At 58.5% G+C, this 24,724-nt stretch overlaps 1 protein-coding gene across 1 annotated transcript in view; it reads right to left on the bottom strand.

Annotated features, from left to right (window-relative positions):
• LOC111153452 (aryl-hydrocarbon receptor repressor) overlaps positions 1-24,724 on the bottom strand; it is a 68,241-nt gene that overhangs the window by 37,814 nt on the left and 5,703 nt on the right. The window contains exons 2-3 of the mRNA XM_022512476.1: positions 22,328-22,509; positions 3,820-3,923 (exon numbers count right to left, since the gene is read on the bottom strand). Of these exons, the coding sequence (XP_022368184.1) occupies positions 3,820-3,923; positions 22,328-22,509 (286 nt within the window). The remainder of the gene's footprint in view (positions 1-3,819; positions 3,924-22,327; positions 22,510-24,724) is intronic.

Below are 24,724 nucleotides of genomic sequence, written 5' to 3'. Positions count from 1 at the left end.
CAAGTACACCGAGATGTGAGCACACCACAGAGTGACAAAAACCAACCGTGCTCCCTGCCACCACGGGGCTGGGTCACTGCTGCCCGAGTTCCCTGTTGAAGGAAGCCACCCCAGGCGTCCTAAGCATGGCAGCTGGAGAAGGCCACAAGGGCTGAAGAGCACGGGTGTGGTGGCTGGGGAGCCGCACGTGGGTACCCTGGGGAAAATTGGGCACAACAGAATTGCTGTGTGTCTTCATTATGATGGTGGCCACACCACACCACCAATGAGAACAAATTTCAGCATGCGTGAACTTATAGGTAAGTGTGAGAAAATGTACCCTTGGTATGCTTGAACTCTAGCTAGTGCCAGGTGGCCAGTAGTCCACAGTTCCCGCTAGCACACTGCCATGTCCACACTAAACACTACAGCCCATCTTAGAAGTGGGACTAGAAACCCAGGACGTTGCTCTTTGTGACCGAATATGTATGTTTCCAGAACCTGCCTATCCCATCCCACACCTCCCGTCTCCCCTGCCCTGTGCCTTTACCAAGATCCTGGCTTCTTGAGGGACCATAAGCCCAAGAGGACTAACCATGGACAAAGAAACACCAAGCCCTGGCCCAACGCCAGCAGAGACCCTGGGCCCCCAACAGCTCCAAATCTTGTCTTTTTCATCTAAAAATAGCAGATATCAGACCACAGGCCTTTTAAATCTTATGAATTTATGATGACTGCCATAAACCTCTCATTTTTCCAGTTTGTCTCTAAGAGACTAAAGATTGGAAAGAAGAGCTGGATTTTCTTGTTTCTTTTCTCTTTCTTTGTGGCTGGATTTGTTTGTTTTGCTGTTAGGGAATATTTTTAAACTTCAAAAAGATTCTCTAATTCTCAAGTTGGAGAAGCCCCACAATAGAAATGCAGTGAGGAGAACACTCACTATACAACCTAGCTCATTTCCAACACAAGGGAACTTCCAGAAACTTCTGTGGTCACAGAGAGCATGCTACAAAAGGCGGCAGAAGGAGACTTCAGTCTACGGGATGGAGGGGGGTGGGGGGCCAGCGGAAGAGCCCCTGTGCCCGGGCAAACTGACCTGCAGCCTTGGGTCCTGTCCCAGAGGGTCACTCCCCAGACCTGTACACCCTGGGCCAGAGGCAGGTCTGGGGCAAGGCACCACCCTTCCCGCCCTCCCAGCTCTGAGGGAGCTGCTGTGCTCCCTCAGGCACAGGCCTGGCCACTTTCTGGGCTTCAGCTGTACAAGGACCTCAGTGTCCCCTCCACGTCCTGAGGCCCTCGGGAAGACCCAGTCCTTGTGTGGAGGGTAGGACAACTGCTGGGGACCCACAGAGGGGCCAGAGGGTGGCGGTGTGGACATGAGTGGTGCAGACACAGCAGTCCTCTGGGCTCCAAAAGGAGATTGGGGTGCTGTGGGCTCATGCTCCCATATTTGCAGTCCGGACAAAGTTTAAAGATTTCATGTTTAAGATTTTATCTTAATTTTGAACATGAATTAGAAAAAGAGCAATGCCAGTCATCTTTCACCAGGAATAAAACTCAAGCCTGCACAATGTTTTCCAGCCCCAAGCTTACCAGCACTGACAGAAAAATCCAACTTTAGAGGAAAAATTAATATGTAAGAACCAGATTCAGAAAAACATGATAAATAATGAAGTATGAAAATACATCTCCTATGGAAACCACAATATTTCTAAAAGCTCCTGTGTTGCCAGAAGCCATGCTCTGCTCCAAACAGCACTGAAACCTTCAGGGGCTCTAAGAAGGGGGTCCCCAGGCATCCACCATACTGAAGTTTCATGGAGATTAAACATAAGTATATACTTCCTCATTTTTTTTAAAGGAAGTGACCTATAAGTTTCTTGATCTTCATGAGAACAATCACGTCAGCAGGGTTGAAGTCCCTTGCGGGGAGATGGAAGGTATGTGGGGTTTTGGGGCTCCCTGGGGGACCACTGGGGGCCATGGGGGGTCATGGGGGCCATGGAGAGTCATGGAAAATCATGGGGTCGTGGGGGTCCGTTAGGGACCATGCGGGCTCATAAAGGGTCATGGCGGCCATAGGGGTAAGGGGGGGCCCTGTGGGGACTGTGGGAGGCTGTGGAAAATCCTAGGGGACCATGGGTGTTCCTGTGGGGACCATGGGGAGTCATGGGTTACAGTGGGCAGGTGGGAAGCCCCAGATTCTAGGCACAAGCCTCTCTGGCTCCCCTCCGGTCAGCACAGACGTTTTCCATCTGTCCATCTGTCAGTGGCAGATAGTCGTGCCCTGCACTGTGCCCTCCCTTCAGGTGAGGCCAAGTGAGGTCATCTGAGGCTGAGGGGCCTGAGGGGTACATGCCCGCCACCACAGCCCCCGCGGCAAGCACCGAAGTACCCAGGAGCTCATGCACAGACCGCGGGAGGCTGCTGACGTGGTCAGGGACGGTATCGAGGTGGGAGGTGGATGGAAGGACGTGAGCAAGATGCAGGAGGGCGAGCCTGGGGACAGTCCTGGTTCCCTGCTGTCCATGAGGGGCGCCGGCATCATGTGCAGAGGACACGGTGAACAGCAAACCACTGAGATCGTCCCCGTGGTGAAGGTGCCAGGACGGCAGCCCGGCCACAGGCTGGAGGGCGAGGAGCCAGGGCTCCCCCACAGGACCCACAGGTCACCCTGGCTGCCACGGGACAGCTGGGGGTCAGGCAGGACCCAAGCGAGGCCGCGGCCAGCACCCAGGAAAGATCCTGATCGGCTCCAAGCAGACTCAAGGTCATCAGTGTGAAAGGCGCCAATGAGCCACCATTTCTGCCCCTTGGTGCGTCGGCCTGACAGATGGGCAGGCACGTGCCACCAAGGACCCTCACCAGGAGAAACAGAACCACCCGCCACACAGGGCTGGAGGCAAGGACTGGGCGCCGGGGTCCTGAGAGACACACAGGGGACATGGGGCCCAGCCCCTTAGGGACCGCCAGGGAGGCGTGGGCTCGGGGGCACCTGAGCAGCTGGTTATGGGCTGCCTGTGTCCTCCAGGCCCTCCTGAGATGGGGCGAACCCAGGCCCTGGGCTCCAGGCTGTAGGTGCCGGCAGTGAGCTCCGCTCCGCGCAGTGACCTGAGCCGTGGGCCCCGCTCTGTGCACAGTGATCTGAGCTGTGGGCCCCGCTCCGCGCAGTGACCTGAGCCGTGGGCCCCGCTCCATGCAGTGACTTGAGCTGTGGGCCCCGCTCCATGCACACTGACCTGAGCCGTGAGCCCCGCTCCGCACAGTGACCTGAGCCGTGAGCCCCGCTCCGCGCAGTGACCTGAACCAACCCAGAGAGCTCTGCCTCGCAGCCCCAGCTCACCGGAGAAACCGAGCCCTGGTGCTCCCCAGCCCCACACGAGGCAGGCCTCGTGACAGGGTCGGGAAGGGCATAGCCCTTCACCAGCAGTCAGAGGCCCCATCTCGGGGAAAAGGCCGCCCTGGGCCACTGATGTCCTGGGGTGACACCGATACATGGACCAGCCAGGCACCCCTGCCGGGTCCTGGGGGCTCGGCGTGCCCTCCGCTGTCAGTGATTCAGCTTAGCTGGTAACAGGTTCTTCCACTGACAAGTGACAAGAGAACCTGGTGCGGGAAACGATTTTCAGGCTAGAGACGCATGGACCAAGGTCACCCCTGTTTTCTCTGTCCTGAGCTGCCGGACCCCACCCGGGCACCTGTGCCTGACCTCCATGGCTCCCAGGGCCGTCCTGGAGCTCCGTCCAGAAACACTTCTACGGCATTGTCAGCGGTCCATCCTGCCAGGGCAGGGGGTGGCATGGACGGCCAGGCGTGCGCTCGCATGGCAAGGGGGCTCACCTCCAGCAGCAGCCTTCCCTCCAGCACGGCGGACCTCGCACTTGGACTGCGGTCTTCGGGTGCAGGGACACTGGCCGCCGGCTGCCGCGGGCCCTTCTGGACAGCTGCCGGAGAAGAACCAAGTGAGGCCGTCAGCACCCTTCCTGCGCCCCTACCTGCTGACCTCCTTGTGTTTCCCCAGCTCCCGGCTACCACCTTCTGCAAGCAAAGCCACACTCCTCAGCTGACCCGGGCTGTCCTCGGCAGGTCGCCCTGGGGCAGCCTGTCCTCCTGTTGGGGGCAGCTGAGGGGAGCACCAGCGTCATAATCAGGAGATCAGGCTTTCAGGGCTGGGGCTGACCCCGGGGACCCCACCCCCATTCGGCTCCCCAGAAACTGTTCAGAGTCCTGTCCTGCTTAGGGACCCCCCAACCTGTCCCCGGGGTCCTCAAAGCCCCTCTCTGGAGACCCAACCTCCAGCAGGTGCCCTAACTCAGCACTGCTGGTCTACATGACTTGGACCACCCTTGAAGGTCCTGCAAGACCTCATCACACCTCCAGCTCCCCCAGCCCCTCCCTCCCACCCCCCACCTGGTGTAGAGCAGCCCACCTGGCATGGGCTTCCCAGCTGGGACAGGAAGCCCCATGAAGGCTGGCCTGGCGCGACTCAGGAGCCCCCAGGTTGACAGTTTCCGGGTCCCCCGACTCCCACCCACAGTGCAGCCTTATCTCCACCATGGGGTGAAGAGCTCAGACATACAGACATGCAGGTCACACAGACAGATGTCGGCGATATCCCAGCTCACCAGCCCCTGTTGTGGGGTCCCCCTGGGCCTGAGCAATTACGGAGGCTCCCCTGGGGTAGGGAAAGGGGCCTGGAGCCTCCGTGGAGGGCATGGCAGGGCCGGGAGTGCCTCCCAGCTGCCCCTCATGTGCTTTCCACACCAGAGCTGCAGGGGACGTCGGTGCAACTTGGGGTCAAAGGGCCGCACACAAGGTCCCCAGAGCTCTGGGACTGCAGGCCCCCGATGCGTGCCTCTCACGCCCAGGTGAGAAGACCCATCTAATCCCCTCGGCTCAGTAGGACCAGACTGCAGCTGCCGGAGACCCCCCGCCCTTGGCCCACACCAGCCGCACGGCCGGCCCCGCAGCTCTGTGTGGCCAGGTGCAAGCGTGATGTCCACCCGTGTCCAAAGGGGCAAAGGGGCAGATGCAGAGAGGCGGCCCTCAGGACAGCCCCACAGGCGGCGGCCACATCGTGGCTCTGGTCTCCAGCCTCCCTGTCCCGCCCTCTCTGAGGCCAGCAGGCCATCGACTCCCTCCCCTTCCCACAGCTGATAAGCACTAGAGCTTTGTTCCCTGCATTAAACATTCCCAGAAATGAACCCATTTCCATGGCCGGAAAGTGGGGTATCTTGGTGAAGTGAAAGGTCGCACCTGGGCTCCCCGGGCAAGTGTGCAGAGATGGCGGGTGCACAGGCAGCCCAGGCCTCTCCCTGCAACGGAAACCCTTGGCAGCCAGCAAGCCCCCCACACCCTTCTCTCCAAGGCAGCGACGCACTGAGCTGTGAGGTCCAGGGACGGCCCTAGACCTACTCCTTTGTGCTGCGGACAGCGAACCCACACGGATCCGCCCACAGCGCCGTGTACATGACCTCATGGACTCCAAGGCCCAGAAAGCCAATGGAGGGAGAATGGAGGGACGGTCCCATCCCTTCCGACCCCTCCACAGCCCCTAGATGACATCACTGGAGCCAGGCCCGGCTTCCCAGACCACCCAGAGGGTCCTGTCCTGCCGCCACACCAGGGAGGCCACAGCTCCCGGCCAGGGCAGAGCCCGCACAGCACCTGGGGTGGATCTGGGCCTTAGTGAAGGTGGAACAGGGACAGGACCCCCACCTCAGGGCCCCCTGGACCCCCCACACACACCCAGGCTGCCAAGCCTCCCGCAAAGCAAACTCCATTGCAGGGGTCCTTCCCACCTCACCTCAGCTCGAAGCAGCTCCCTGCCCCCAGCTTTCCCCAAATGGCCCTCAGATTAAGGAACCAGAGGTGGGGGTTGGGCTAACCCTTGCCTGCTGACTCTTTGCCCCTGCAGACCCTGTTTGGGGACCGAGGATTCCCACAGCTGTGAGGCTGGGGTGGGGGGAGCCCCGGCACAATGACGGGGATGCTGTGGGATGCTCACCCCCAAACACACTCACTGGGCTAGCCCCATCCCATGCCCACTAGAGGCACAGTGTGGGGCAAACCCCCAGTTCTCTCACCTCCCCACCATGTCCCTGGTCAAGGACACCAGGCCTCCGGCATATGTGCCCCCACCTAGGGGGCCCCCTCTAACTGCTCCCCTCCCCACCATGTCCTACATAAGGACGCCAGCCCCCAGCATGGCGTGTCCCCCCCATCTGGGCACCCCCACTTCCCCTCCTCTGCAGCCACATCCCGGCGGGGCACGCCCGGCGGGGCCTCCTCTGGGCTCTTGTCACGCGATGGGGCCGTCAGCGCCAGCACTGCAGGGACAGCCACCTGGACCCCGGCCAGGGCCTCGCGTGCGAGCAGAGCCGCCAACGCTCTCCACCCCCAGGCCTGTGGCAAGACAGAAAGAAACCGAATGCGTAGCCGGAGCCGGGGGTGGGGGCCAGCATTCCCGGAAGTCCCTGTGAGCTGACAGCATCTGCCCCTCACTTCCCAGCACCCCCCCACCCCGTCCAGGGGCCCTCCGGGAACTGAGACAGGGTAGCGACGTCCCATGGGTGTTAGGGTCCCGGCCAGCACCCTGCCATCCCCCTTATCCGTGAATACCCAGCATTCACGGATGGCCTAGCTGCCCCGCCGGGGGGGGGGGGGGGGCGCCTGGGGGATGGGGGCAGCGAGCAGGCTGTGGCTGTCCCTCCGACCCCTCCCAGCTCCACTCTGCCCTGGATCGGCCTTTCTCTCCTGGGTCCTTCTTTCTTTCTCCCCTGTGACCCCACGTTTTACCTGTTGGCCTGAGCTGGGCCTGAAAGGGGGCTCGGGCTGTGGACAGGGTCTGCCCGTACCCCCCGGAAGCCTCTGCAGACAGACCCCAGCCCCTCTGCTGGGTGTGCCCTGGGAGGTCCCCACAGGGGTCCCACCCTCTCCATGCCCAGCCCACCACCCGGTCCCTGTCAGCCCTGCATGTGTACCTGATCGCCCAGAGTGAAGGGTCGAGAAGAGGGGCTCTCGGTGAATGGGTGGGGGTACAGGGTGTCTTTCTGGGGAGCCAGTGGAAGTGTGGGCAGGGGTTTGCCATGGGCCCCTCAAAGGCCAGGCTTGTCGAGGAGGAAATTCCAGGGAGGAGAGGCACGCCAGGGCCGAGAGTGTAAGAGCCCCCAGGGCCCAGCCGGGGGTCAGGAGGCCCATCCGTGCCCAGTGACCCGTGGCCCTTGGGAGCCTCTGACGCTGTCCTGCGCACAGAAAGGAGGCCGGGCTTCGGGCGCTGGCTCCCACCAGACCACATCCCACCGGCCCCACCCTGGGGGCAGCCAGGCCTCCTGCCCTGCCTGGACTCCGGAGAGCAGCTGGAGATCCTCCGGAGTCCAGCTTTTCAGCACCTGGGCTGTCACACGGAGCTCAGGGCCACACGGCAGGGAGGGAGGCACGGGCCCGGCCCCCACTCCCAGAAACGCATGGACTCCCTGAGGCTCACAGTTCAGCTTGAATCCTGACGGAAGCAGCTCCGCTCTGTCCTCCAAGCTCCTCCCCAACTCTGAGCCCCCCGAGGACCCCAGTGCGTCTCACTTCAACCATCTCTTACATCCCCGAGAAAGTCCATTTGGGGCAGAGAGAATTGCAGACATGTGGGGACAGTGGCCATTCGTGGATACACACAGGTGGGAGGCAGGGGGAGCTTAAGAAGGCAGGGGCTGCTTCCCTTTAAGGCTTGGACGGGGTCTACCTGCACCTGGCCAGCCCCTACCCAGCACATCCACCTCCTCGCTAAGAGACCTCCATTTCCCTCACACATGGGACATTTCCCTCACAGTGTGGGCCAAACCACCAGCCCCTGGGGCCCAGCGTTCCACCACAGGGCCTGCTCTGAGGTCGTGGGGCTGGGGCTGGCCGGTGAGAGATGCCAAGTGTCCTCGGTGGAGGAGAAGCTCGGAGACGCCGCTACCTCTGCCTCCGGACAGTGCTGTGACGCTAAGGAGGTAGCAGCCACTTGTTCCCAGCTCGGGTGAAGCCAGGTCCTTGGCAGACAGGACGGGGGAGCAGGACAAGTACTCCAGGACGGAAGGGGCACTGAATGTGGGAGGCAGGAAGTTGCCTAGGGGTTGGGCTGGACTCCTGCCACCAGGTGACGGACAGAAAAGCCAGGCTGGACTGAAACCCCAGTTCTGACCACATGCAGGTCCTGGGTGGGCAGGTCCATGTCCACAGACCAGCTGAATGGAGCACATGTCTGGTAAAGCCTGGCCCTACTTTAGGGTCGAGCCAAGGGTCCTGGGGCTCTGTGCTGTGCACCAGCTCTCGTTCTGGGTGGCACCCATGGCACGTCTCATCTGAGTCATCTCCTCCTCCAGCCCTGGTCTAGTGTCGTGCCGCCCCAGGCCCTGCTGATCAGAGCCGACCACCAGCCTTGCCTGCGCGTACCTATGGAGGCAGATGGCGTGACCTCAGCTCTGCTCTTCCCCATGCTATGTCCAGAGGTCGGGGCAGAGGGGAAGGAAGGGAGCTCGAAGCTCCCCGGGGCCCTGAGGAGTAGGGGCGCTCTCCTATTTCTAGCTACGTCTCATCAGAAGCTAACTGCCGTCCAGGCCCCTCAGGAGGCGTGCTTAGCCGAGGGGGGCAGACGACTTAGAGCAGGGGCCCCGGGAGCCACCGCTCCCTGTAACGCAGGTCCAACACCCAATATGCTGCGTGCAGGCCCCTGGGGGTCATGGCACCCACCTGCAGACCGACAGGTACAGGATGTGGGGGCCCACCATGAGGGGAGGTCAGCAGTTCCACCCACCACCAGGCTCCCTTCTGGGGCCAAACACGAGGCTTCTCCCAGGCCCACATGTGTCCAGAAGCAGACGGTGCCCTGCGGAGCGCTGGCCTGTCTCTCGCAACACTGAGTCTCCCCAACTAGACTAAGGCCCAGGCAGAGAGAGTCAGCGGGGAGTGCACACTTCCCAGGGGTGGGGCCGTGGTGGGTGTGGCGCTGCCCCTCCTGGAGGGCACAGGTCCGCCCTAACAGGGTCTATAGACCCCTCTGCTGTTTCTAGAGCAAATGAACCGGCCAACACCTCACAGTTTTCAAACTTTCAAACCCTCCCTTCCTTCACTTTCCAAGGACTGAACAACGAACTCCTCATTTGGCCTTTGGCAGGGGGGAAGGGGCATCTGTGGGAAGAAAGGGGTACAGTGACCCTCAAGGGCCTTGAACTACTCACACAGGTGAGTGCTGGCTACCTGCGGCACAGGCTACCCTTGCACCCAGAGGCCAGGACAGATCCACTCACCTCCCTCCCTCAGAGGCCTTTGGTCTGTGCTGCTCTGGGGTCAGGGGCCCGCCCGCTCCTGCCCAGGGAGGGTCAGAGGGAGCTGGAACACCACCGGGTTCTCCCGACAAGCCCAGCCTCCTCCAGCCCTGGAGGAGAGGTGAGCCGTGGGGAGCAGTCAGGTTGTGTGGTGGGCTGGGAGGGCCACAGGGCACAGGGTGGCTCTGGGAAGGCCCTTGGGAGGACAGTGGGCAGAGCAGGGGCACCCAGCATGTGCTGGGAAAGGCGCCTGGTCAGGGCAGGTGTCTGGGGAGGGACCTGGATGATAAGGATCCTGGAGTACCGCCCAGCCCCCCAGAAGACAGGCAGCCCCGGCTGCACAGGGGAGAGGGCCTGTCAGACTGCTCCTGGGGGCGGGGGCTCTCCCCTTCTGGGGGCATCTATACCCACAGAGCGAGGACGGCTGGCCCTGTCCCCGGGAGGGGGGCACACAAAACTTTCTCATGGCTCCCATGAAGACATGCAGGGCTCGGCGTGCCGCTCCCCTGAGCTCTCTTCCCACCTGCCCCACGTGAAGGGCCCCCATCCATGATCTGCTCCGACTCTGCAGACAGATGGGGCTTTCTGCGGAGGGTCACAGGACCCTCCCACGGCATTTCACCGGGGTTGCGGGCATGGCCAGAAGAGACCCCCAATGGGCAGCACAGGGCTGGGGGCAGGGGGCAAGTCTCCCGGCCTCCCCTCCCCAAGGGGTCCCTCCATTTGATCCTGGATGTCTCCCACACCAGTGAGGACCTCCCAGGCAGTGCCCCCTTCTGTGAGGGACAAAATGATTTCATGATTACACACAGGGGCCCCCAGAGGCAGGGCCCACTGGGCCAACACTCACCTCTCTCATCCCCGCATCAGGCCAGCCAACCAGGTAGACCCAGCACGTGAGACCCAGGCCCGGGGGACGGATGGAGGAGGAGTGGACACAGCGTGTCCCGTGTGAGGATGCTCTGTGCTGGGGCCTGGACAGCGTGAGTCTGAGGAAGGGAGGGAGAAGCGGGTTCCTTTCCGTGGCCTTCCCTGACCCACGGTGTGGGTGCGTCTTGATGGCTCTGTGCGGGAGAGGGGAGCCCACAGCCCTGGGCAAGTGTTCCGGCAGGTGGGGACCCGCGAGGTTGGGGGAAGGGACCAGAGCAGCCATTGAAAGGCTCAAGTTCTGGACACAAGAAAAACGTCAGGAGTACGAACAAACGCACGTTTCTCGCAGGCACCACGTTTGGAAAATAAGAGAAGTACGAGACGCACGCGTGTCACGTTGTGATTCTCTACAGAGATTTCCCGCTTTCCAAAATGCAGCAGGCCGGGGGGAGATGTCACACCTCCCCACGGCTCAACAAGCAGCACCGAGGCAGGTTTCCTCGGAGCCGCCGTGGACAGGCTGCGCCCCTCACCATCTCCACGGAAACAACACGTGCGACCACTTTCTGAGCCACGCAGCCTAACGGGGCCCACGTTCTGCGGAGAAAATGCAGAGAAAAGGCGCTCTTTCCTCCAATCCCCAGAGCAGGACTCAACCAAAAAGAGGTCTCCGGGAAGAAACAGAAAAGGGAACGCTGCCCGCGGCAGACCCAGGCTCTCTCCTGGGGCGAAGGGTCTGGAACAGCCGAGCCTCGGGGCAGCGGGTTCAGTCTCCGCACGGCTGGAGGAACGCGCTCCAGAAAGCGTGAAACCCTACCAGACAAGCCCAGAAAGGGAGCTGCTGCTTCTCAAGTCAGAGGCTCCTTCGGGGACTAAGCGCACGGTGTGCAGGCGAAGACCCCGTGCCTACAGCCCCGGGGCGGGGACGGGGGGGAGGGCTGTGACCCCGCAGCGCCAGCCTCAGGGGCACGTCCGGCGGCCTCTCGGCCAGCAGCCTACAGGCCCCCGGGGTCCAAGACCGGGAGGAGCAGAGCTGCCGGAGAACATCTGATTCATGGATAAAGAATGGATTTATAATAAATTTATAAAGAACCCTCCATTTACACGACCTCGACTTTGCAAATAACCGACTTGAAGTTAGCACGAGTCACCCTCAGCGTCACCGTGAAGTGAGCGGTTCCTACCAAGCGGGTGTCACTCGCGGCCAGCGCTGGGGACTGGACGGAGGTGGAGGCCACATGCACAGAGGCCTCCGCAGGTCGGGCTCATTCACGGGCTCGCATGGGCATCCCTGCCCGTCCTGGGGGCTGCCCTCCTGGGGAGGCTGTGCCAGCAGTGTGGGGAGGCGGGACAGGACGGGTGTGGCGGGGGACGCAGCCTGGGGGCCACACCGAGGAAGGACCTGAAGAGCCTGAGGGCCTGCGGGGGGGGCTCGGCTGCGAGACAGGGAGCCCAGCAGGTGCACGGGGATGTCAGGGAAGCCCCCACGGCCCCACCTCGTGCCCTACGGCACCCATCCCGCCGCACGATGTCCCCATCCCACGGTCAGACCCGGTCTGTGCGAAGTGCTGGCTCGTCTCTCCTGACCAAAGGACTGGGCGCCCGAAGATGCCAAGTGCTGACACAACCTGCCTGAGAAATGCAGGCGTGTGCTGCAGCCCCCCGGCCTCTCGCCTGCCCGCCAGCACCCCCGAGTCTCCCAGGGACTCGCTCCTGGTCCCGCTCCTGAGCGGCCTCGATGCACGCCTCAGAGCAACTTGCCAGGGTTAGTTTTCTCTCGCAGCTTCTGCTCACAGGCTTCTGCGGCATCTGAGACAATGTCCAGCTTACGGAGACACTCCGAGAACAGCACAAAGGGCACAAATTCCGTTTGCCTGGAGATTGCACTGACTGTGTCACAAACACCCTCTCAGCTGGGGCCCCTCCCTCCCCAGTGTCCTTGCTCTGCCTCAACTTCCACCACCTTGACCCTGAAGACCATCGCCAGTTACTCTGCAAACCGTTTGGGTGTGTTTGTTGCCTCCTGGTTAGACCAAGGTCTAGCCCTCCTCAGCGGGAACATGACCCAAGAGAAAACATGTTTTTCTCTGCCTCCTGGTGCGTGGCACGCGACACCGGTGCACGCCGCCATCAGCGGGGTCAGAGCTGGTCACCTGGGACAGCTGATTTCTCCATTCTAAGCTCTTCCCATAGGCATGAATGCGTACCTTGCTGGGAGACAGTATTAAGACCACGGTAATCCCACTTCTGACCCCACTTTGATGCACTGATTTTAGCGCAGACATTTCCTGCCTGAGTTATTGCTACAATGGTTAGTGACCACTGACTTTATGATGCCCCTCTGTCTCCAGTCCCCTATCCACAGCCCTTCCTCCTGCCTATATCAGCAGTCTGCCCTATCACTCATTCATTCATTCATATCAAGGTGGGTTTATGGAACCCTATTTTATTCACTGGGTTATGAACTATTACTCTCCTTTTTCATTTTAATGATGAACTGGTCCAGGCTTGGCCAGTGGGAGCCCTTTTGGGATGGCTGTGTCCCGTGGCTTCTCTCTTACCCTCTCTGAGCACTGTGGTCACTTTCTGGCTCAAGGTTGAGCCAAGGGTCCTGGGTCTTTAAATATCTGTGGCATCTATAAGCATCTGTTCTTGTCATGTCCTTCATACTGTTGATTCTTTTCCCCCCATTCAGGGAGCTTCGAGCTCCCTTGCTTCCCCTCTGCCCCTGACCTCTAGGCGTAGCATGGGGAAGAGCAGAGCTGAGGTCACGCCATCTGCCTCCATAGGTACGCACAGGCAAGACTGGAGGTCGGCTCTGACCAGCAGGGCTTGGGGCGGCACAACGCTAGACCAGGGCTGGAGGAGGAGATGACCCAAATGAGACGTGCTGTGGGTGCCACCCAGAACAAGAGTTGGCACACAGCACAGAGCCCCAGGACCCTTGGGTTGACCCTGAGCCAGACCTGTGCTCCCAGCTGACCTGTGCCCTCCCTGCTCCGACTCCAACAGGAAGCCCGAGCTCCTTTGTCTGTGAACAGCATCTAGAAACCAAGAGCAAAATGTGAGCTGTGCTCACCGCTCCCCGGCCTTTACCAGAGGGCAGAGCAAACACACACACACACACACACACCTATGTCTATATCTGTCTATATTTTTTGAAAACCATGAGCTTACACCACGACCTCTAATTCCAATGTAACACCACAGGAATTCAGTATAGAGTGGAATGATTTTTCCTTTAATATTTGGTAGAAATTGCTTTAAAACCATCTGGGCCTAGATTTTAACTATTGACTCAATTTTTTAAAAAAGATTTAATTTATTTGTTTGTTTGTTTATGAGAGAGCACATGCACATGCACAAGCAGGGGGAGGACCAGAGGGGAGGGAGAAGGTGGGGGACAGACCCTGTGCTGAGTGTGGAGCCCGACACAGGGCTCCATCTCACGACTGTGAGTGAGATCAGGACCTGAGCAGAAACCAAGGGTCAGATGCTTAATGGACTGAGTCACCCAGGTGCTCCCTGATTCAACTTCTTTATCAGTCATATGACTATTTGGGGTTTTTATTTCCTCTTGAGTTAATTTTAACGAGCTACATTTTCAGCCATGGGTTTACTTGTGTTTTCAAATTTATTGGCATAAATTTGTTCTTAATAGCCTTAAATTATCTTTTCTTAAAGATTTTATTCATTTGTTTGAGAGAAAGCATGAATAGGGGAGAGGCAGAGGGACAAAGAGACTCCCCACTGAGCAGGGAGCCTGATGTGTGGCTCGATCCCAGGACCCTACGATCATGACCTAAGCCAAAGTCAGATGCTTAACTGACTGAGCCACCCAGATGCCCTCCGAGTTACCTTTTAAGTATCTGTGGTATCTCGAAGCATGTTCTCTCTACATCCTCATACTGCTGATTCTTTTCCTTTTTTAAGATTTATTTATTTCTTTGACACAGAGAGAGAGAGAGAGAGAGAGAGAGAGAGAGAGAGGTTGCAAGTAGGCAGAGAGGCAGGCAGAGGGGGAGGGGGAAGCAGGCTCCCCGCTGAGCAGAGAGCCCGATGCGGGGCTCGATCCCAGGACCCTGGGATCATGACCTGAGCCGAAGGCAGAGGCTTAACCCCCTGAGCCACCCAGGCGCCCCCATACTGCTGATTCTTTCCTCCCCATTCAGTCTCACCAGATCTTTATAAGTTTTATCACTGTGGACGGATTCTATTTTATGTTTCTTTTCCATTTCACCAGTACCTTCCCCTTCATTATTTTCTTTCTTTGACTCTCTCTTTATTTTACTTTTCTTTATCAGAACTACTACACCAAGTAGTTCATTAATTTTCCACTTTTACTTTTTATATACAAACTCATAAGGTCATTTATATCTGAGGGTTACCTTAGCTGCATCCTATACATTTTGATTTGTGAATATTTTCTTCCTTCCATAACGTTTTCTTCTTTATTTTATGAGTTATCTACAAGTGCATTTATTTCCAAATACAAAGGTTTTCAAGTCATCTTTCTATTACTGACTTCCAGCTCAATTATACTGAGGTCTTAACATGAAGTTGTCATAATTTTGTCTTTTGAAATTTATTGAGACCTGCTTTATTGACTGATACGTTTTCAGTATATTTACAAATGTCATGTGGTTTGAAAAGACGTGAACTCTGTAGTTTCAGTGTTTTAAGTGTGTCCTTTAGATTCACTTTTTTGCATTGTTGAAATCTCCTGGGACCTTTACTGATTTGTATTTATTTGATCTATTAAATACTGGAAGAATTACTTAAAATCTTTTGTGATGATGAATTCATGTATTTTTCTGAATAGTTCCGTCAATTTCTGTTTTGTATTTCTAAGGTCACGTTACTAGAAGCCCACAAATTTTAAACATTTTATTGCTTGATAAGATTTTTTCAATTTAAAATTTTAATTGATTTAAATTTTTAAAATCATTACCTAGTGACTCCCTCATGACCTCCAGTAATATTTTTAACCAAAATTCAAATTTTTTACATTAAAATGGATTCATCAGATTTCTTTCAGTTAGCCCCTTTCCATGCCATTTGTAAGCTGACGCGGCGACGCACTCCAAGGCTCTGGTCCTGTAGTCGGCGTGTTCAGTGTGTCCACGTTTACCGCAATTTGTGGCATAACTGGGATTTTGTGTTTTCTACTTCATGCTTCCATATCTCTGTCTTCTCCTTTCTTTTCTTTTTTTCTTTGATTGGTTGCATTTTCTCATTCTACTTTCTCCCTACGCTAGCTTGAGAGGAAACCCCATTTCCCTCGTCCTGATGACTATCCTGGACACTGTGTGATGAATTAGCTCATCAACTTTCCCAGGAAATTAACACACGGACCACTGACGTCTGTGCCTCAAGTCTCTCTCCACTTTTATGTGCTTTTGTGGTTAGGAATTCATTCTCTCCCTCTGGCTTTGTTCCTACGATACACCACTATTACTGTTTTGTACAGCGTGTGCTTCAGCCCGCCCACACAGTCCCCACCGTCTCTGTTCTTCCTCCCATCTCCCCCCCCCAGTCCCCACCTGCAATTTCCATCCTTCCGCATGAAGTCCTTTAAATTTCCTCTTATAAAACCCCTTGGCTTCATGTAGTTTTTGGTCTCTCAGTATTCCTTAATCTCCTGCTGTCTCACTGATACGTGGTAACAGGTTTCAGACCGCTTATCTTCACATTGTTGTCTGTCAGTAGCAGAAAGACTGATTGGTTACTGGTCTATTGTATTTTTGGAAACAGAAAAAACCATTCATTTGGTACAGAATTCCCCACTAGACTCTAAATGCCAAGGGGACAGGGACCATGGTGGCTCTTCTGTTGTCTTCCTTGTAACAGGTTGCTAATTCGGAACTCATTCCGTCTGCAAGAGCTGAGGCCCCAAAAGAACAGGGCGCCAAGTACACCCAAGTCCCAAAATGAGATTCCAGGGGACTTGGGCAGGGTTGCCAGGGAGCTGTCAGAGGTGAGAGGTGCTCGAGGCTGGGAGGAGGGTCTCCTTGGAGGGGCTGTGCTGTGAGTCCAATGCCCCTACCTGCCCCAGGAGGCTGGTGAGGGCTCTCTCTCCTCAGCTGGTGCCCCGTGAGAGGGGCTTCCTGAGGACCTCTATAAAGGCCTGCCATGTGGCTGCTGGGGCTGGTGGGGGCCCTGGGAGCTGCTGTCTCTCTACACTCAAGAAATGCAAAGGACATGGGTTAAAGCCTCTGCCTTCGGCTCAGGTCATGATCTCAGGGTCCTGGGATCGATGCCCGCATTGGGCTCTCTGCTCAGCAGGGAGCCTGCTTCCTCCTCTCTCTCTGCCTGCCTCTCTGCCTGCTTCTGATCTCTGTCTGTCAAATAAATACATAAAATCTTAAAAAAAAAAAAAAAAGAAAGAAATGCAAAGGACAAAGGCCATGCCAGAAGTTCCTGGCAGGCACCCAGGTGGCACCATCGTGGTCAGTGCCACCTGCCGACCTGGGGGGTATCCAAAGTGCGCACTTCCTGGAGAGCAGGGAGGGCCACAGTGCCCCAGAACTGGCCTGGAACGTCTCAAATCCTCCAAATCCTCCTGGAGACATGAGCAGAGGCCTCAACAGAAGAGGCTAGAGGCCCCGAATGACACCTGAGGCTAAGAAATCGGGTGTCAGGCACCAGCTGGAGAGGACGGAGCACCAGGTGTAGGAGACCCCCGGCTCCCCGCCGAGCCCTGCCTGCTGGCAATGCTGACCACACGGGACCCTACTGGACCTCCGCCTCTCTGCCCACGGCTTCTCTGAACCAGAAGGGCAGGAAACCACAGCTACGACGGGCGCAGGACCAAGAGCAGCAGCAGCCGACCCGACCCGACCCGAGCGCCAGTCCTTCTGCCTGCTGCAGCCCTAGACGAGGGTGAGGAGAAGGCTCCCACTGGAAAGACAGATCCTGCTAACACCAAGCTCAGCCTGCTCAGGGAGCCAACGTGAGGACGGGTGCTGGGGGTTGAGGGGAGAGACACTGAAATCTTTGGAAGGGACCAGAAACATCGGGGTTGTCCCGGTTCTTCCTGGGCTGGCAGTGGGGAGCGGGGCGGCGTGGGGGGTGGGCAGCCACCAGGGAAGTCTGCTGGGGTGGGGAAGAAAAAGCAAAGCTGTCTTGTGTTGACCCAAGTTCTGGCTCCATCTCAGTCCTAAGCTGACGCGGGAACCAGGAGGGAGGGAGGGCATCGGCGCAGGCACCGACCCGTGATGCCGGCTCCTCTTCCTGGAAGGAACTTAGGTACGACGGGAGACGTAAAATGGCTCATAGAACTATCCAGCATGATCCGACGACTACTGCGGGAGCCTGCTGGGCGCGGGGGTCAGAAGCCGGTGGCACAGGTGTTAGGGCCCCATCCCGAATGGCTCGGAGCGACGGCGTCTTTGCTGGAGATGCTCAGGGAGCCATCTTCCAGAAAAGCAGCCGATGCAGAGGAAGGGGCGAGGCAAGGCGGCTCTAGGAGCAGACAAGCAAGGAGGAGGCGGCAGTGAGCATATCCACGTCCCTGGGGGTCAATCCAGGGGACACTCCCTGTGAGAGGAGAGGAGGCAGGTCCTGGCCCTGCTGCCCCCGCCTGGCCCCCCTCAGTCAGCTGGGGCTGCCGTCGGGCGACATCATGCCTGGTGTCTGAACAGCAGACGGGTTCTCCTCACAGGTCTGGAGGCTGGGGCTCCCGGTGGGGGCACCAGGAGACGCCGTGTCTTCTGAAAGCTCCTTTCCCAGCCTGCACCCAGGGAGAGCCCTCTGGTGACTCTGCTCAGACAGACACTGTGGGGTTGGGTCCACGCTCGGCCTGATTAACCCTTAATACTCCCAGAGGCAACATCTCTAATGCAGCCACAAGGGGTAAGGGGCTCAGGGTGTGCGTCCGGGGGTGCGAACACCCAGTCTGTGACAGGGCTCACCAGGAGCAGGGCACGCCCAGGGACAGCCGCAAGCAGATGCAGTGAGCACACGCCCCGTCTTGCGTGACGAGACTATGAAGAAGCGCTGCCCCCGGACCTGCTTCACCAGCCCGGCCTCCCTTGAGGCTCTGGAGACACGGCCTCCCCTGGAGGGACAGGGCTCAGATCCACCCCTGCCAGGCTCCACGGTGTGTGTGCGGGACCGGACCCCACGGGCTGAGCACAGAGCACGTGAACGGCAGGGAGGCCCAGCCAAGGTCCACAGGCTGCCCTGTCCCAGGGCGAGAGAGCTCCACATTCCACCGAGAGCCAGGACTCCTTCTCCCCTTTCCCTGTCTCACTGGGCTCTGTTTGTTGATGCTGCCCCCTCTCTGACACTTGTCTGCATTAGATGCTCCCGTCAGCAAGACGCACGGGCTGGATGCAGCAGGGAGACCTCGGGCTCTCTGTCACCCATGAGCCGTGCTTCTCCACCACAGGAGCTTATCCCTCTGGCCAGCGAGTCCCCGGAGGAGCCCACGCTGCTGGGCTTCTACCTGGGGAGAAGGGCCCTGATGGACCCCTGGGCATAAGGGAGGGGTGCTGGGGCTCCGGGGACTCTCCATCCTGGAGGAAACAGCTTTGGTCAGGCCCCACCACAAGGGCCCTTTCTGCTTCTCCTCTTGCCTCGCCTGCCCCCCGTCTGTCAGCTCTCAGTTTCCTATTTTGCGAACAGTGACATTCACAATAGTGGAAAATCCCAGTCTTGTGCAGGAGCAGAGGGGTTAATGGAAGCACTGGCCCACCGTCCGTGCAGAAACCAGGTAAGTAACATTTAAAGACCCTGCTGCTTCCACAAACCCTCAAACGCCAGCATGAGAGTCAACATTACAGACAGATTTTGAGGCCTCGTTACCCCTGGACACTGAAACGCTCCAGGTCCCGTCCTTCCCAAAGGTAAGGTTTTATGGAAGCTTTAATGAAATTAACTCGCCCATTTCTCAGTCAGGAAGCACAGATTAAGATCCAATTTTTGTAGCCTGACTTTTTTCTCACTGCACAGTGGAAATGAACCCAGAAAGTTTCTAGAATTTCCTCTACAACGCACAGCTTGAGGGGATCTTTAGATCCCCTTTAAATCCTTTAGAATCTTTAGAATTCTTGATGGAAAAGGCATGGTAGAGAAATCAAGTTTGTTTCGACAGCCAGCCAGGACGGCGGCCACATAGCAGTGAGCTGGGCCTCATGGGCCTGCCACAGGACCTCGATGGGCCCCTGTGGGCTCAGATGACCTGGAGGCTGTCCGCCTGCATCAGTGGGAGGTGGGGGGTAGCATCTGGTTAAGAAGAGCGAGGCCTTCAGGCGGGTACTGGGACAGCTGCCTAGACTCTTGGGAATGTTGGGCCGGGGTCTTTCTGAGCCCACAAAGCCTGGCCTGGCTGGCACAGCTAGATCCGTCCAGAGAAGAGGTGACCCAGTCCCCACCCAACCGCCCGGGCAGGAGGTTAGGTCGGCGAGGCTGTGCCAGCGGGAGAAGGCAAGCCACTAGCCCCACCCGGGTGGCCCCAAACCTGGCCCCACCTGTCCAAACGGGCCTCAGTGGGAGCTGGGGTCACCAGTAGTGCCATAAGCACCTCACCAAGGCTGGTCTGGGGACCACAGCTCTCCACCACACTTTGCACGCCTCTCTCCCTCATCACATCACAGACCTTCTTATGCTGCACAACTGCTAAAATGTCCCGAGTCACCCCAGCAAACTGACTTTTTTTTTTTTTTTCCCCAGCAAACTGACCTTAGAGGGACTGTCAAAAAGCCCTGGGCATGGGGACGAGGCCTCCCCAAGAGAACACGAGGAGGGGCCCGTGGGACGTCTGGACAGTGCCCCCACCCCGGTACAGAAACCTGGGCACAGCCCCTAGTCTCCTGGAAGCCCCCAGGACCAGTCACCAGCTCTGAGCCCACAGCTGGCTCAGCCGCACTTGGAGGTCCCACTGGCGGGGTGACTGCTGATTTTTAATTTTAAAAAGTAATTCAAAACCCCTGAGGAGCGGTTACTCTCAACTTCTGCTCAGAACACAGAAGCTGGGAAGGACACCGTCCCACCTTAAAGCGCAGTGTGGTACCACCTTCTGATATATGGGTGTTCTCGGCCTATCAGAGACCTGAGGCCAAGAGCAACTGAGAACCCCAAACCCTAGACACCAGAGCTTCCAGAGAGAGGCAGGAGCCAGACGTGGGGACACTGCACGGGACAGTGCCGACAGCACTCACACGCGGCGGTGAACGTGACCGGCGAGAGGACGCTGTGGGTATGGAGGCTGTGGGACAGCAATCTGCCCGGCCTACAGCTCCCCACAGAGGAAAGAAAGCCACGAGGGGGTCTTGGTGCAGGCCAGGGGAGGGCACCAGGCACTGTCGCCTGAGGGCCTGGGGATCCCCCAGCACCACTAGGGAAGGGGAACAGAATCCCTGTCCCCCGGGAAGGGGCCCTGACCCAGGAGTCTCCACCCAGATGCAGGACCTTGGCAGTGAGGGGCCCAACACTTGACAGCCTGGGGTGGGGGCTGCCTCAGCACAGCCTGCAGATTAATAACTGCCCCTCACCTCCTCTGAGAAGTCCTCCAGCCCACAAGAGCCTCCTAGTGACCTCCCCTGAGGGCCACCCCTACCCCGTGGGACCCACAGTTGTCTGCCACCCTCCAGGCTATGTTTTCGCTGCTGGCCATGGACGTTTGGGTGATGGACACCTGGTTGGCACCCTTTTAACCCAAAGAAAAAGTGTGTGGTTTAGTGAGGAGGACTGACCTGGGCTGAGAGCTGGGTGAACCCCAGGCCTGGGCTGTGGGAAGTCCCACAGACCCGTGTCAGGGATGAAATATGAGGTAGCACGGGGAAGCATGGGGGCCCAGGGGAATGGGGCTGCCCTAGAGGGGTCCTGGGCATGGCTGATGTCTTGGCTCCCAGCCCCCAGGACCACCCCTGTCCCAGCAGACCCGATGGCCACCCAGCCTCGTGTGGGTGGCCACCCCTCCAGGGCAGGTGGCCTTTCCATCATGGCTGGCGACCAGCCCAGAGCAGAGCAAGGGCATACATGAGTGGGCTCCCAGATCTGGGACATCGGGGGGGGGGCGGGAGGGAGCCCCGTGTAGAGCCCTCACTCGCAGAGCAGGCTCTCTGAGGCCAGCCGTGGTCAGAGGATCTGGGATTCCCACTCTATAAGAGAAATGAAGGCCACGGTGGGGGGCCCAGCTGTACGCACTAGGCAGAGTTCTCCACAGACCCCTCATCTTCCCTCACAACGGGTCTCCGGAGGAAGTCGGGGTTGAGGACAGGCAGAGTCCTCAGGAAAACCGCCCTCCCTCTCCTGGGGGCCTGGAGAAGGCCGGCAACACAGAGCGGCTGAGTCACCCCTCAGACACGTCTGGGTTTACAAGGAGTCCGGGCCTGGCCGGTCACATTGCAAGCCGCTCCCCAACGTGTGGGAGGTGGGGCAGACTGGGGCTCATGTCGGCCCAGGGCCTCGGCCAGCCATCCTCACTGCAGCCCCAGGCATCTTGTGTAGCGACGCGAAGCTGTGCAGAGGTCGACCCTGGCAGAGACCGGACTCGGCTTGGCCGCAGCCCCCGCCCCTCCCCAGCGCCCCCCCTTCACTCATTCATTTTCCTGACTCCCAAAGACACGGAGTAAGTCATGATTTTATAAGAAGTGCAGACTTAATTCGAGATGATGGCGACAGTCACAGGCTCTGAAGTGGGGTGGGGACAGTTCCTTTTCTCCCCCAGGACCTGAGCCAGGCCACAGGGAGAAGAAGGCCCGGCCGAGAGCATCTGACGGAGGAGAGCTCCCCACACACAGTGGCGGCGAGGGTCTGACACGCCTGGCACCCCTTAGCAGAGGGGCTGGTGGCTGGCCAGGGTCACAGCAGCCCCAGGACACGCGAAGCAACAACACGGGAGGTTGGCTGCCCGACAGCTACTCCGGCTAATAGGGGAACGTGGCCTCCTGAGCTCAGTGCCGTCCTGCTGCCCCACGAAGCAGACCTGCTTGGCCCTCCGAAGCCCCTTCCGCAGGGCCGCTCTGGCTCCTCAGCCTTCAGTGACTGCTCCTCTGACTGACCCCCAAAGACAGGCCTGGCCTGTCCCAGCAAAGTGGGGGGTCCCAGGTGAGTGACACCCAGCTGGGAGCATGCGGGCACAGGAGAGGGTACAGGTGACTCCCAGACACACGCACATGGACACAGGAGACACCCAGACGGGCACATGTGGGCACAGGCGAGAGACTCACCTTGGAAGAAGCTCTTCACGCGAAGGTAGCTGACGCTGAGGCGCAGGACAGAGAGCTTGTCAAGCTTCGACACGATGTCGGGAGGGAGCGGCAGCAGGCTGGCCAGATGGTCCAGCTCGGCGTTGAGGCGGTCCCGGTGCCGCTTGGAAGGGTTTGACTTCTCGGACCCCGTGGCCGGCCTCCTGTGGGGAGGCACGCACAGTCAGACTCGGGGCTCCCCACCAGCGCCTGTCACCCGTGAGCTGCAAACCCGTCCCCGGAAGTGACCTTATAGTGCAATCAGCTTTTAAATGAAAAAGGTACTGAGAAGGACAAAAGTCTCCTGACGCTGGGACGCCTGGTGGCTTGGTGGGTTGGGCGTCTGCCTTCAGCTCAGGTGGTGGTCCTAGGGTCCTGGGATCAAGCCCTGAGTCGGGCTCCCTGCTTAGCGGGAAGCCTGCTTCTCCCTCTCCCGCCCCAAGATCCCGCTTGTCCTCTCTCTGTCTCTGACAAATAAATAAATACAAACTTTAACAAAAGTCTCCTGGCCCTGTGCACACAAGGTTGCGGGGGCCCCATCACCGAGAGGGGCGCTCCCAGAGTGAGCAGGCCTCTCGGGAGCACAGCTGCGAGCCAGCTGTGTGGCTCCCACAAACTTCCTGACCTCTCTGTGCACACTTTCCCCCAAGCGGGAGGAGGACCCCTGGCCCCAGCTGCACGTGCTCAGCTTCAACAAACGACCTTGTCAGGACCTGCTGGTATGACCAGCCCCTCCGGCCACAGGGTGGAAAGGGTCGGAGGAGAGTCATTGCGGAGGACGCCTGGGCGCCATCCTGCCTGCCCCACTCGCCCATCGGAGGCCGTGAGGTCACGGCTGTGCCTCCGGCGGGTGGCTGGAGCCCTGGGTCCCACGACAGAGCCGCTCTCCCCCACGAGGGAATTCCCCTGGCCCTGGTTTCCCTGCCCACCACCTCCTCACGCAACAGAGCTGACCCCAGACCCCAGCCGCTTCCCAGTGACCTCCCTCATCTGCCTGTCTGAGGCCCCGGGATGACAGTCCCCTTCGTCTGACCCTATTTCCCGCCTCACAGAAACAGCGTCTATAGGCCCTTCGTAAACATCACGCACACAAAAGCATCTGAAGCCAAATGAGTCAGGTCCAGTAGCTGGCATGGGGAGGGGCCGCCGGCAGGCTCGGGAACGGGGTGGCCTGTCTCCCAGGGCCATCCCTCCCTGGGGCGCAGCACCTGGCTGGCAGGAGAGCTCCTGCTGCTTTTAGGGGCTGGAGTGTCTTCTGGCTAAAAGTTCCTACTTTTCACAAGGATGGAGAGGTCGAACAGTCTGTCAGGAGACCCCAAGCACAAACCTGCTTTGCAGAGTCTGAGGGCCCAGACCACAGAAAACACATGAAAGTCTGCTGCTCCAGCCCCAGAGGCCACATCTTTGTCCCTCTTTTCGTTTCTGTTCTTGTTTTTTGTTGTTGTTTTTTGTTTTTTAAAGATTTTATTTACTTGACAGACAGAGGTCACAAGTAGGCAGCGAGGCAGGCAGAGAGAGAGGAGGAAGCAGGCTCCCCACCGAGCAGAGAGCCCGACACGGGGCTTGATCTACGACCCTGAGATCATGACCTGAGCCGAAGGCAGAGGCTTTAACCCACTGAGCCACCCAGGTGCCCCTTGGTTTTGTTTTTTTGAGGTATAATTCACACAACACTAACCATTTCAAAATGGACATTCACAGTGCTGCGTAGTCACAACTCTAGGAAGGTCCAAACCATTCCATCGCCCACATAAACTCCTGCACCCACTCACCGGTGTCTCCCCATTTTCCCTCCACCAGCCCCTGGTGACCACCAGCGGCCGAACGTCTCCTTGGTTTGCAGTCCCAGACCTTTCATGCACCTGGAATCCCAGAGTGGGAGACCGTTTGTGTCCGGCATCTTCCATGTATGTTATGTTTCTGGCTCCACTTGTGGTGTGACACTGACCGGGACACGGGTCCCCCTCCTGGCTGCATGGACGGTCCACACTGCATGTCCCTGCTCCCCAGAGGACGGGCGCAGGGCACCGTCCAGAATGCTGCAGAGATGCTCGAACAAAGACTGTGTGTGAACCCCATTCCAGTTCTCTCGGGCACAAGCCCTGGGAGGACAGCTGGGTCAGGGTGCCTACCCCGTTCCGCTCTCGGGCCGCAGCAGCTGCCCCACCGACACCCCCATGGTCTGGCTCCTCCGTGACACGTCATCTTCCTTCTCCCACAGAACGGCTGCTTGCACAGGAGGGAGAGCATCTCACCGCAGCCTCATCTGGGTTCCTCTGACAACCAGCAGTGCAGAGCGTCTTTCCACAGGTGTCTCTGGATAAATGTCTACCCGAGTCCTCTGCCCATTTTCTCATGGGGTTGTCTTTTTCTTTTCTT

This window comes from Enhydra lutris, unplaced genomic scaffold, assembly GCF_002288905.1.
Source record: "Enhydra lutris kenyoni isolate GAN:26980312 unplaced genomic scaffold, ASM228890v2 scaffoldscaffold32, whole genome shotgun sequence".
NCBI lineage: Eukaryota > Metazoa > Chordata > Mammalia > Carnivora > Mustelidae > Enhydra > Enhydra lutris.
This window is presented reverse-complemented; position numbering and strand designations above follow the sequence as displayed.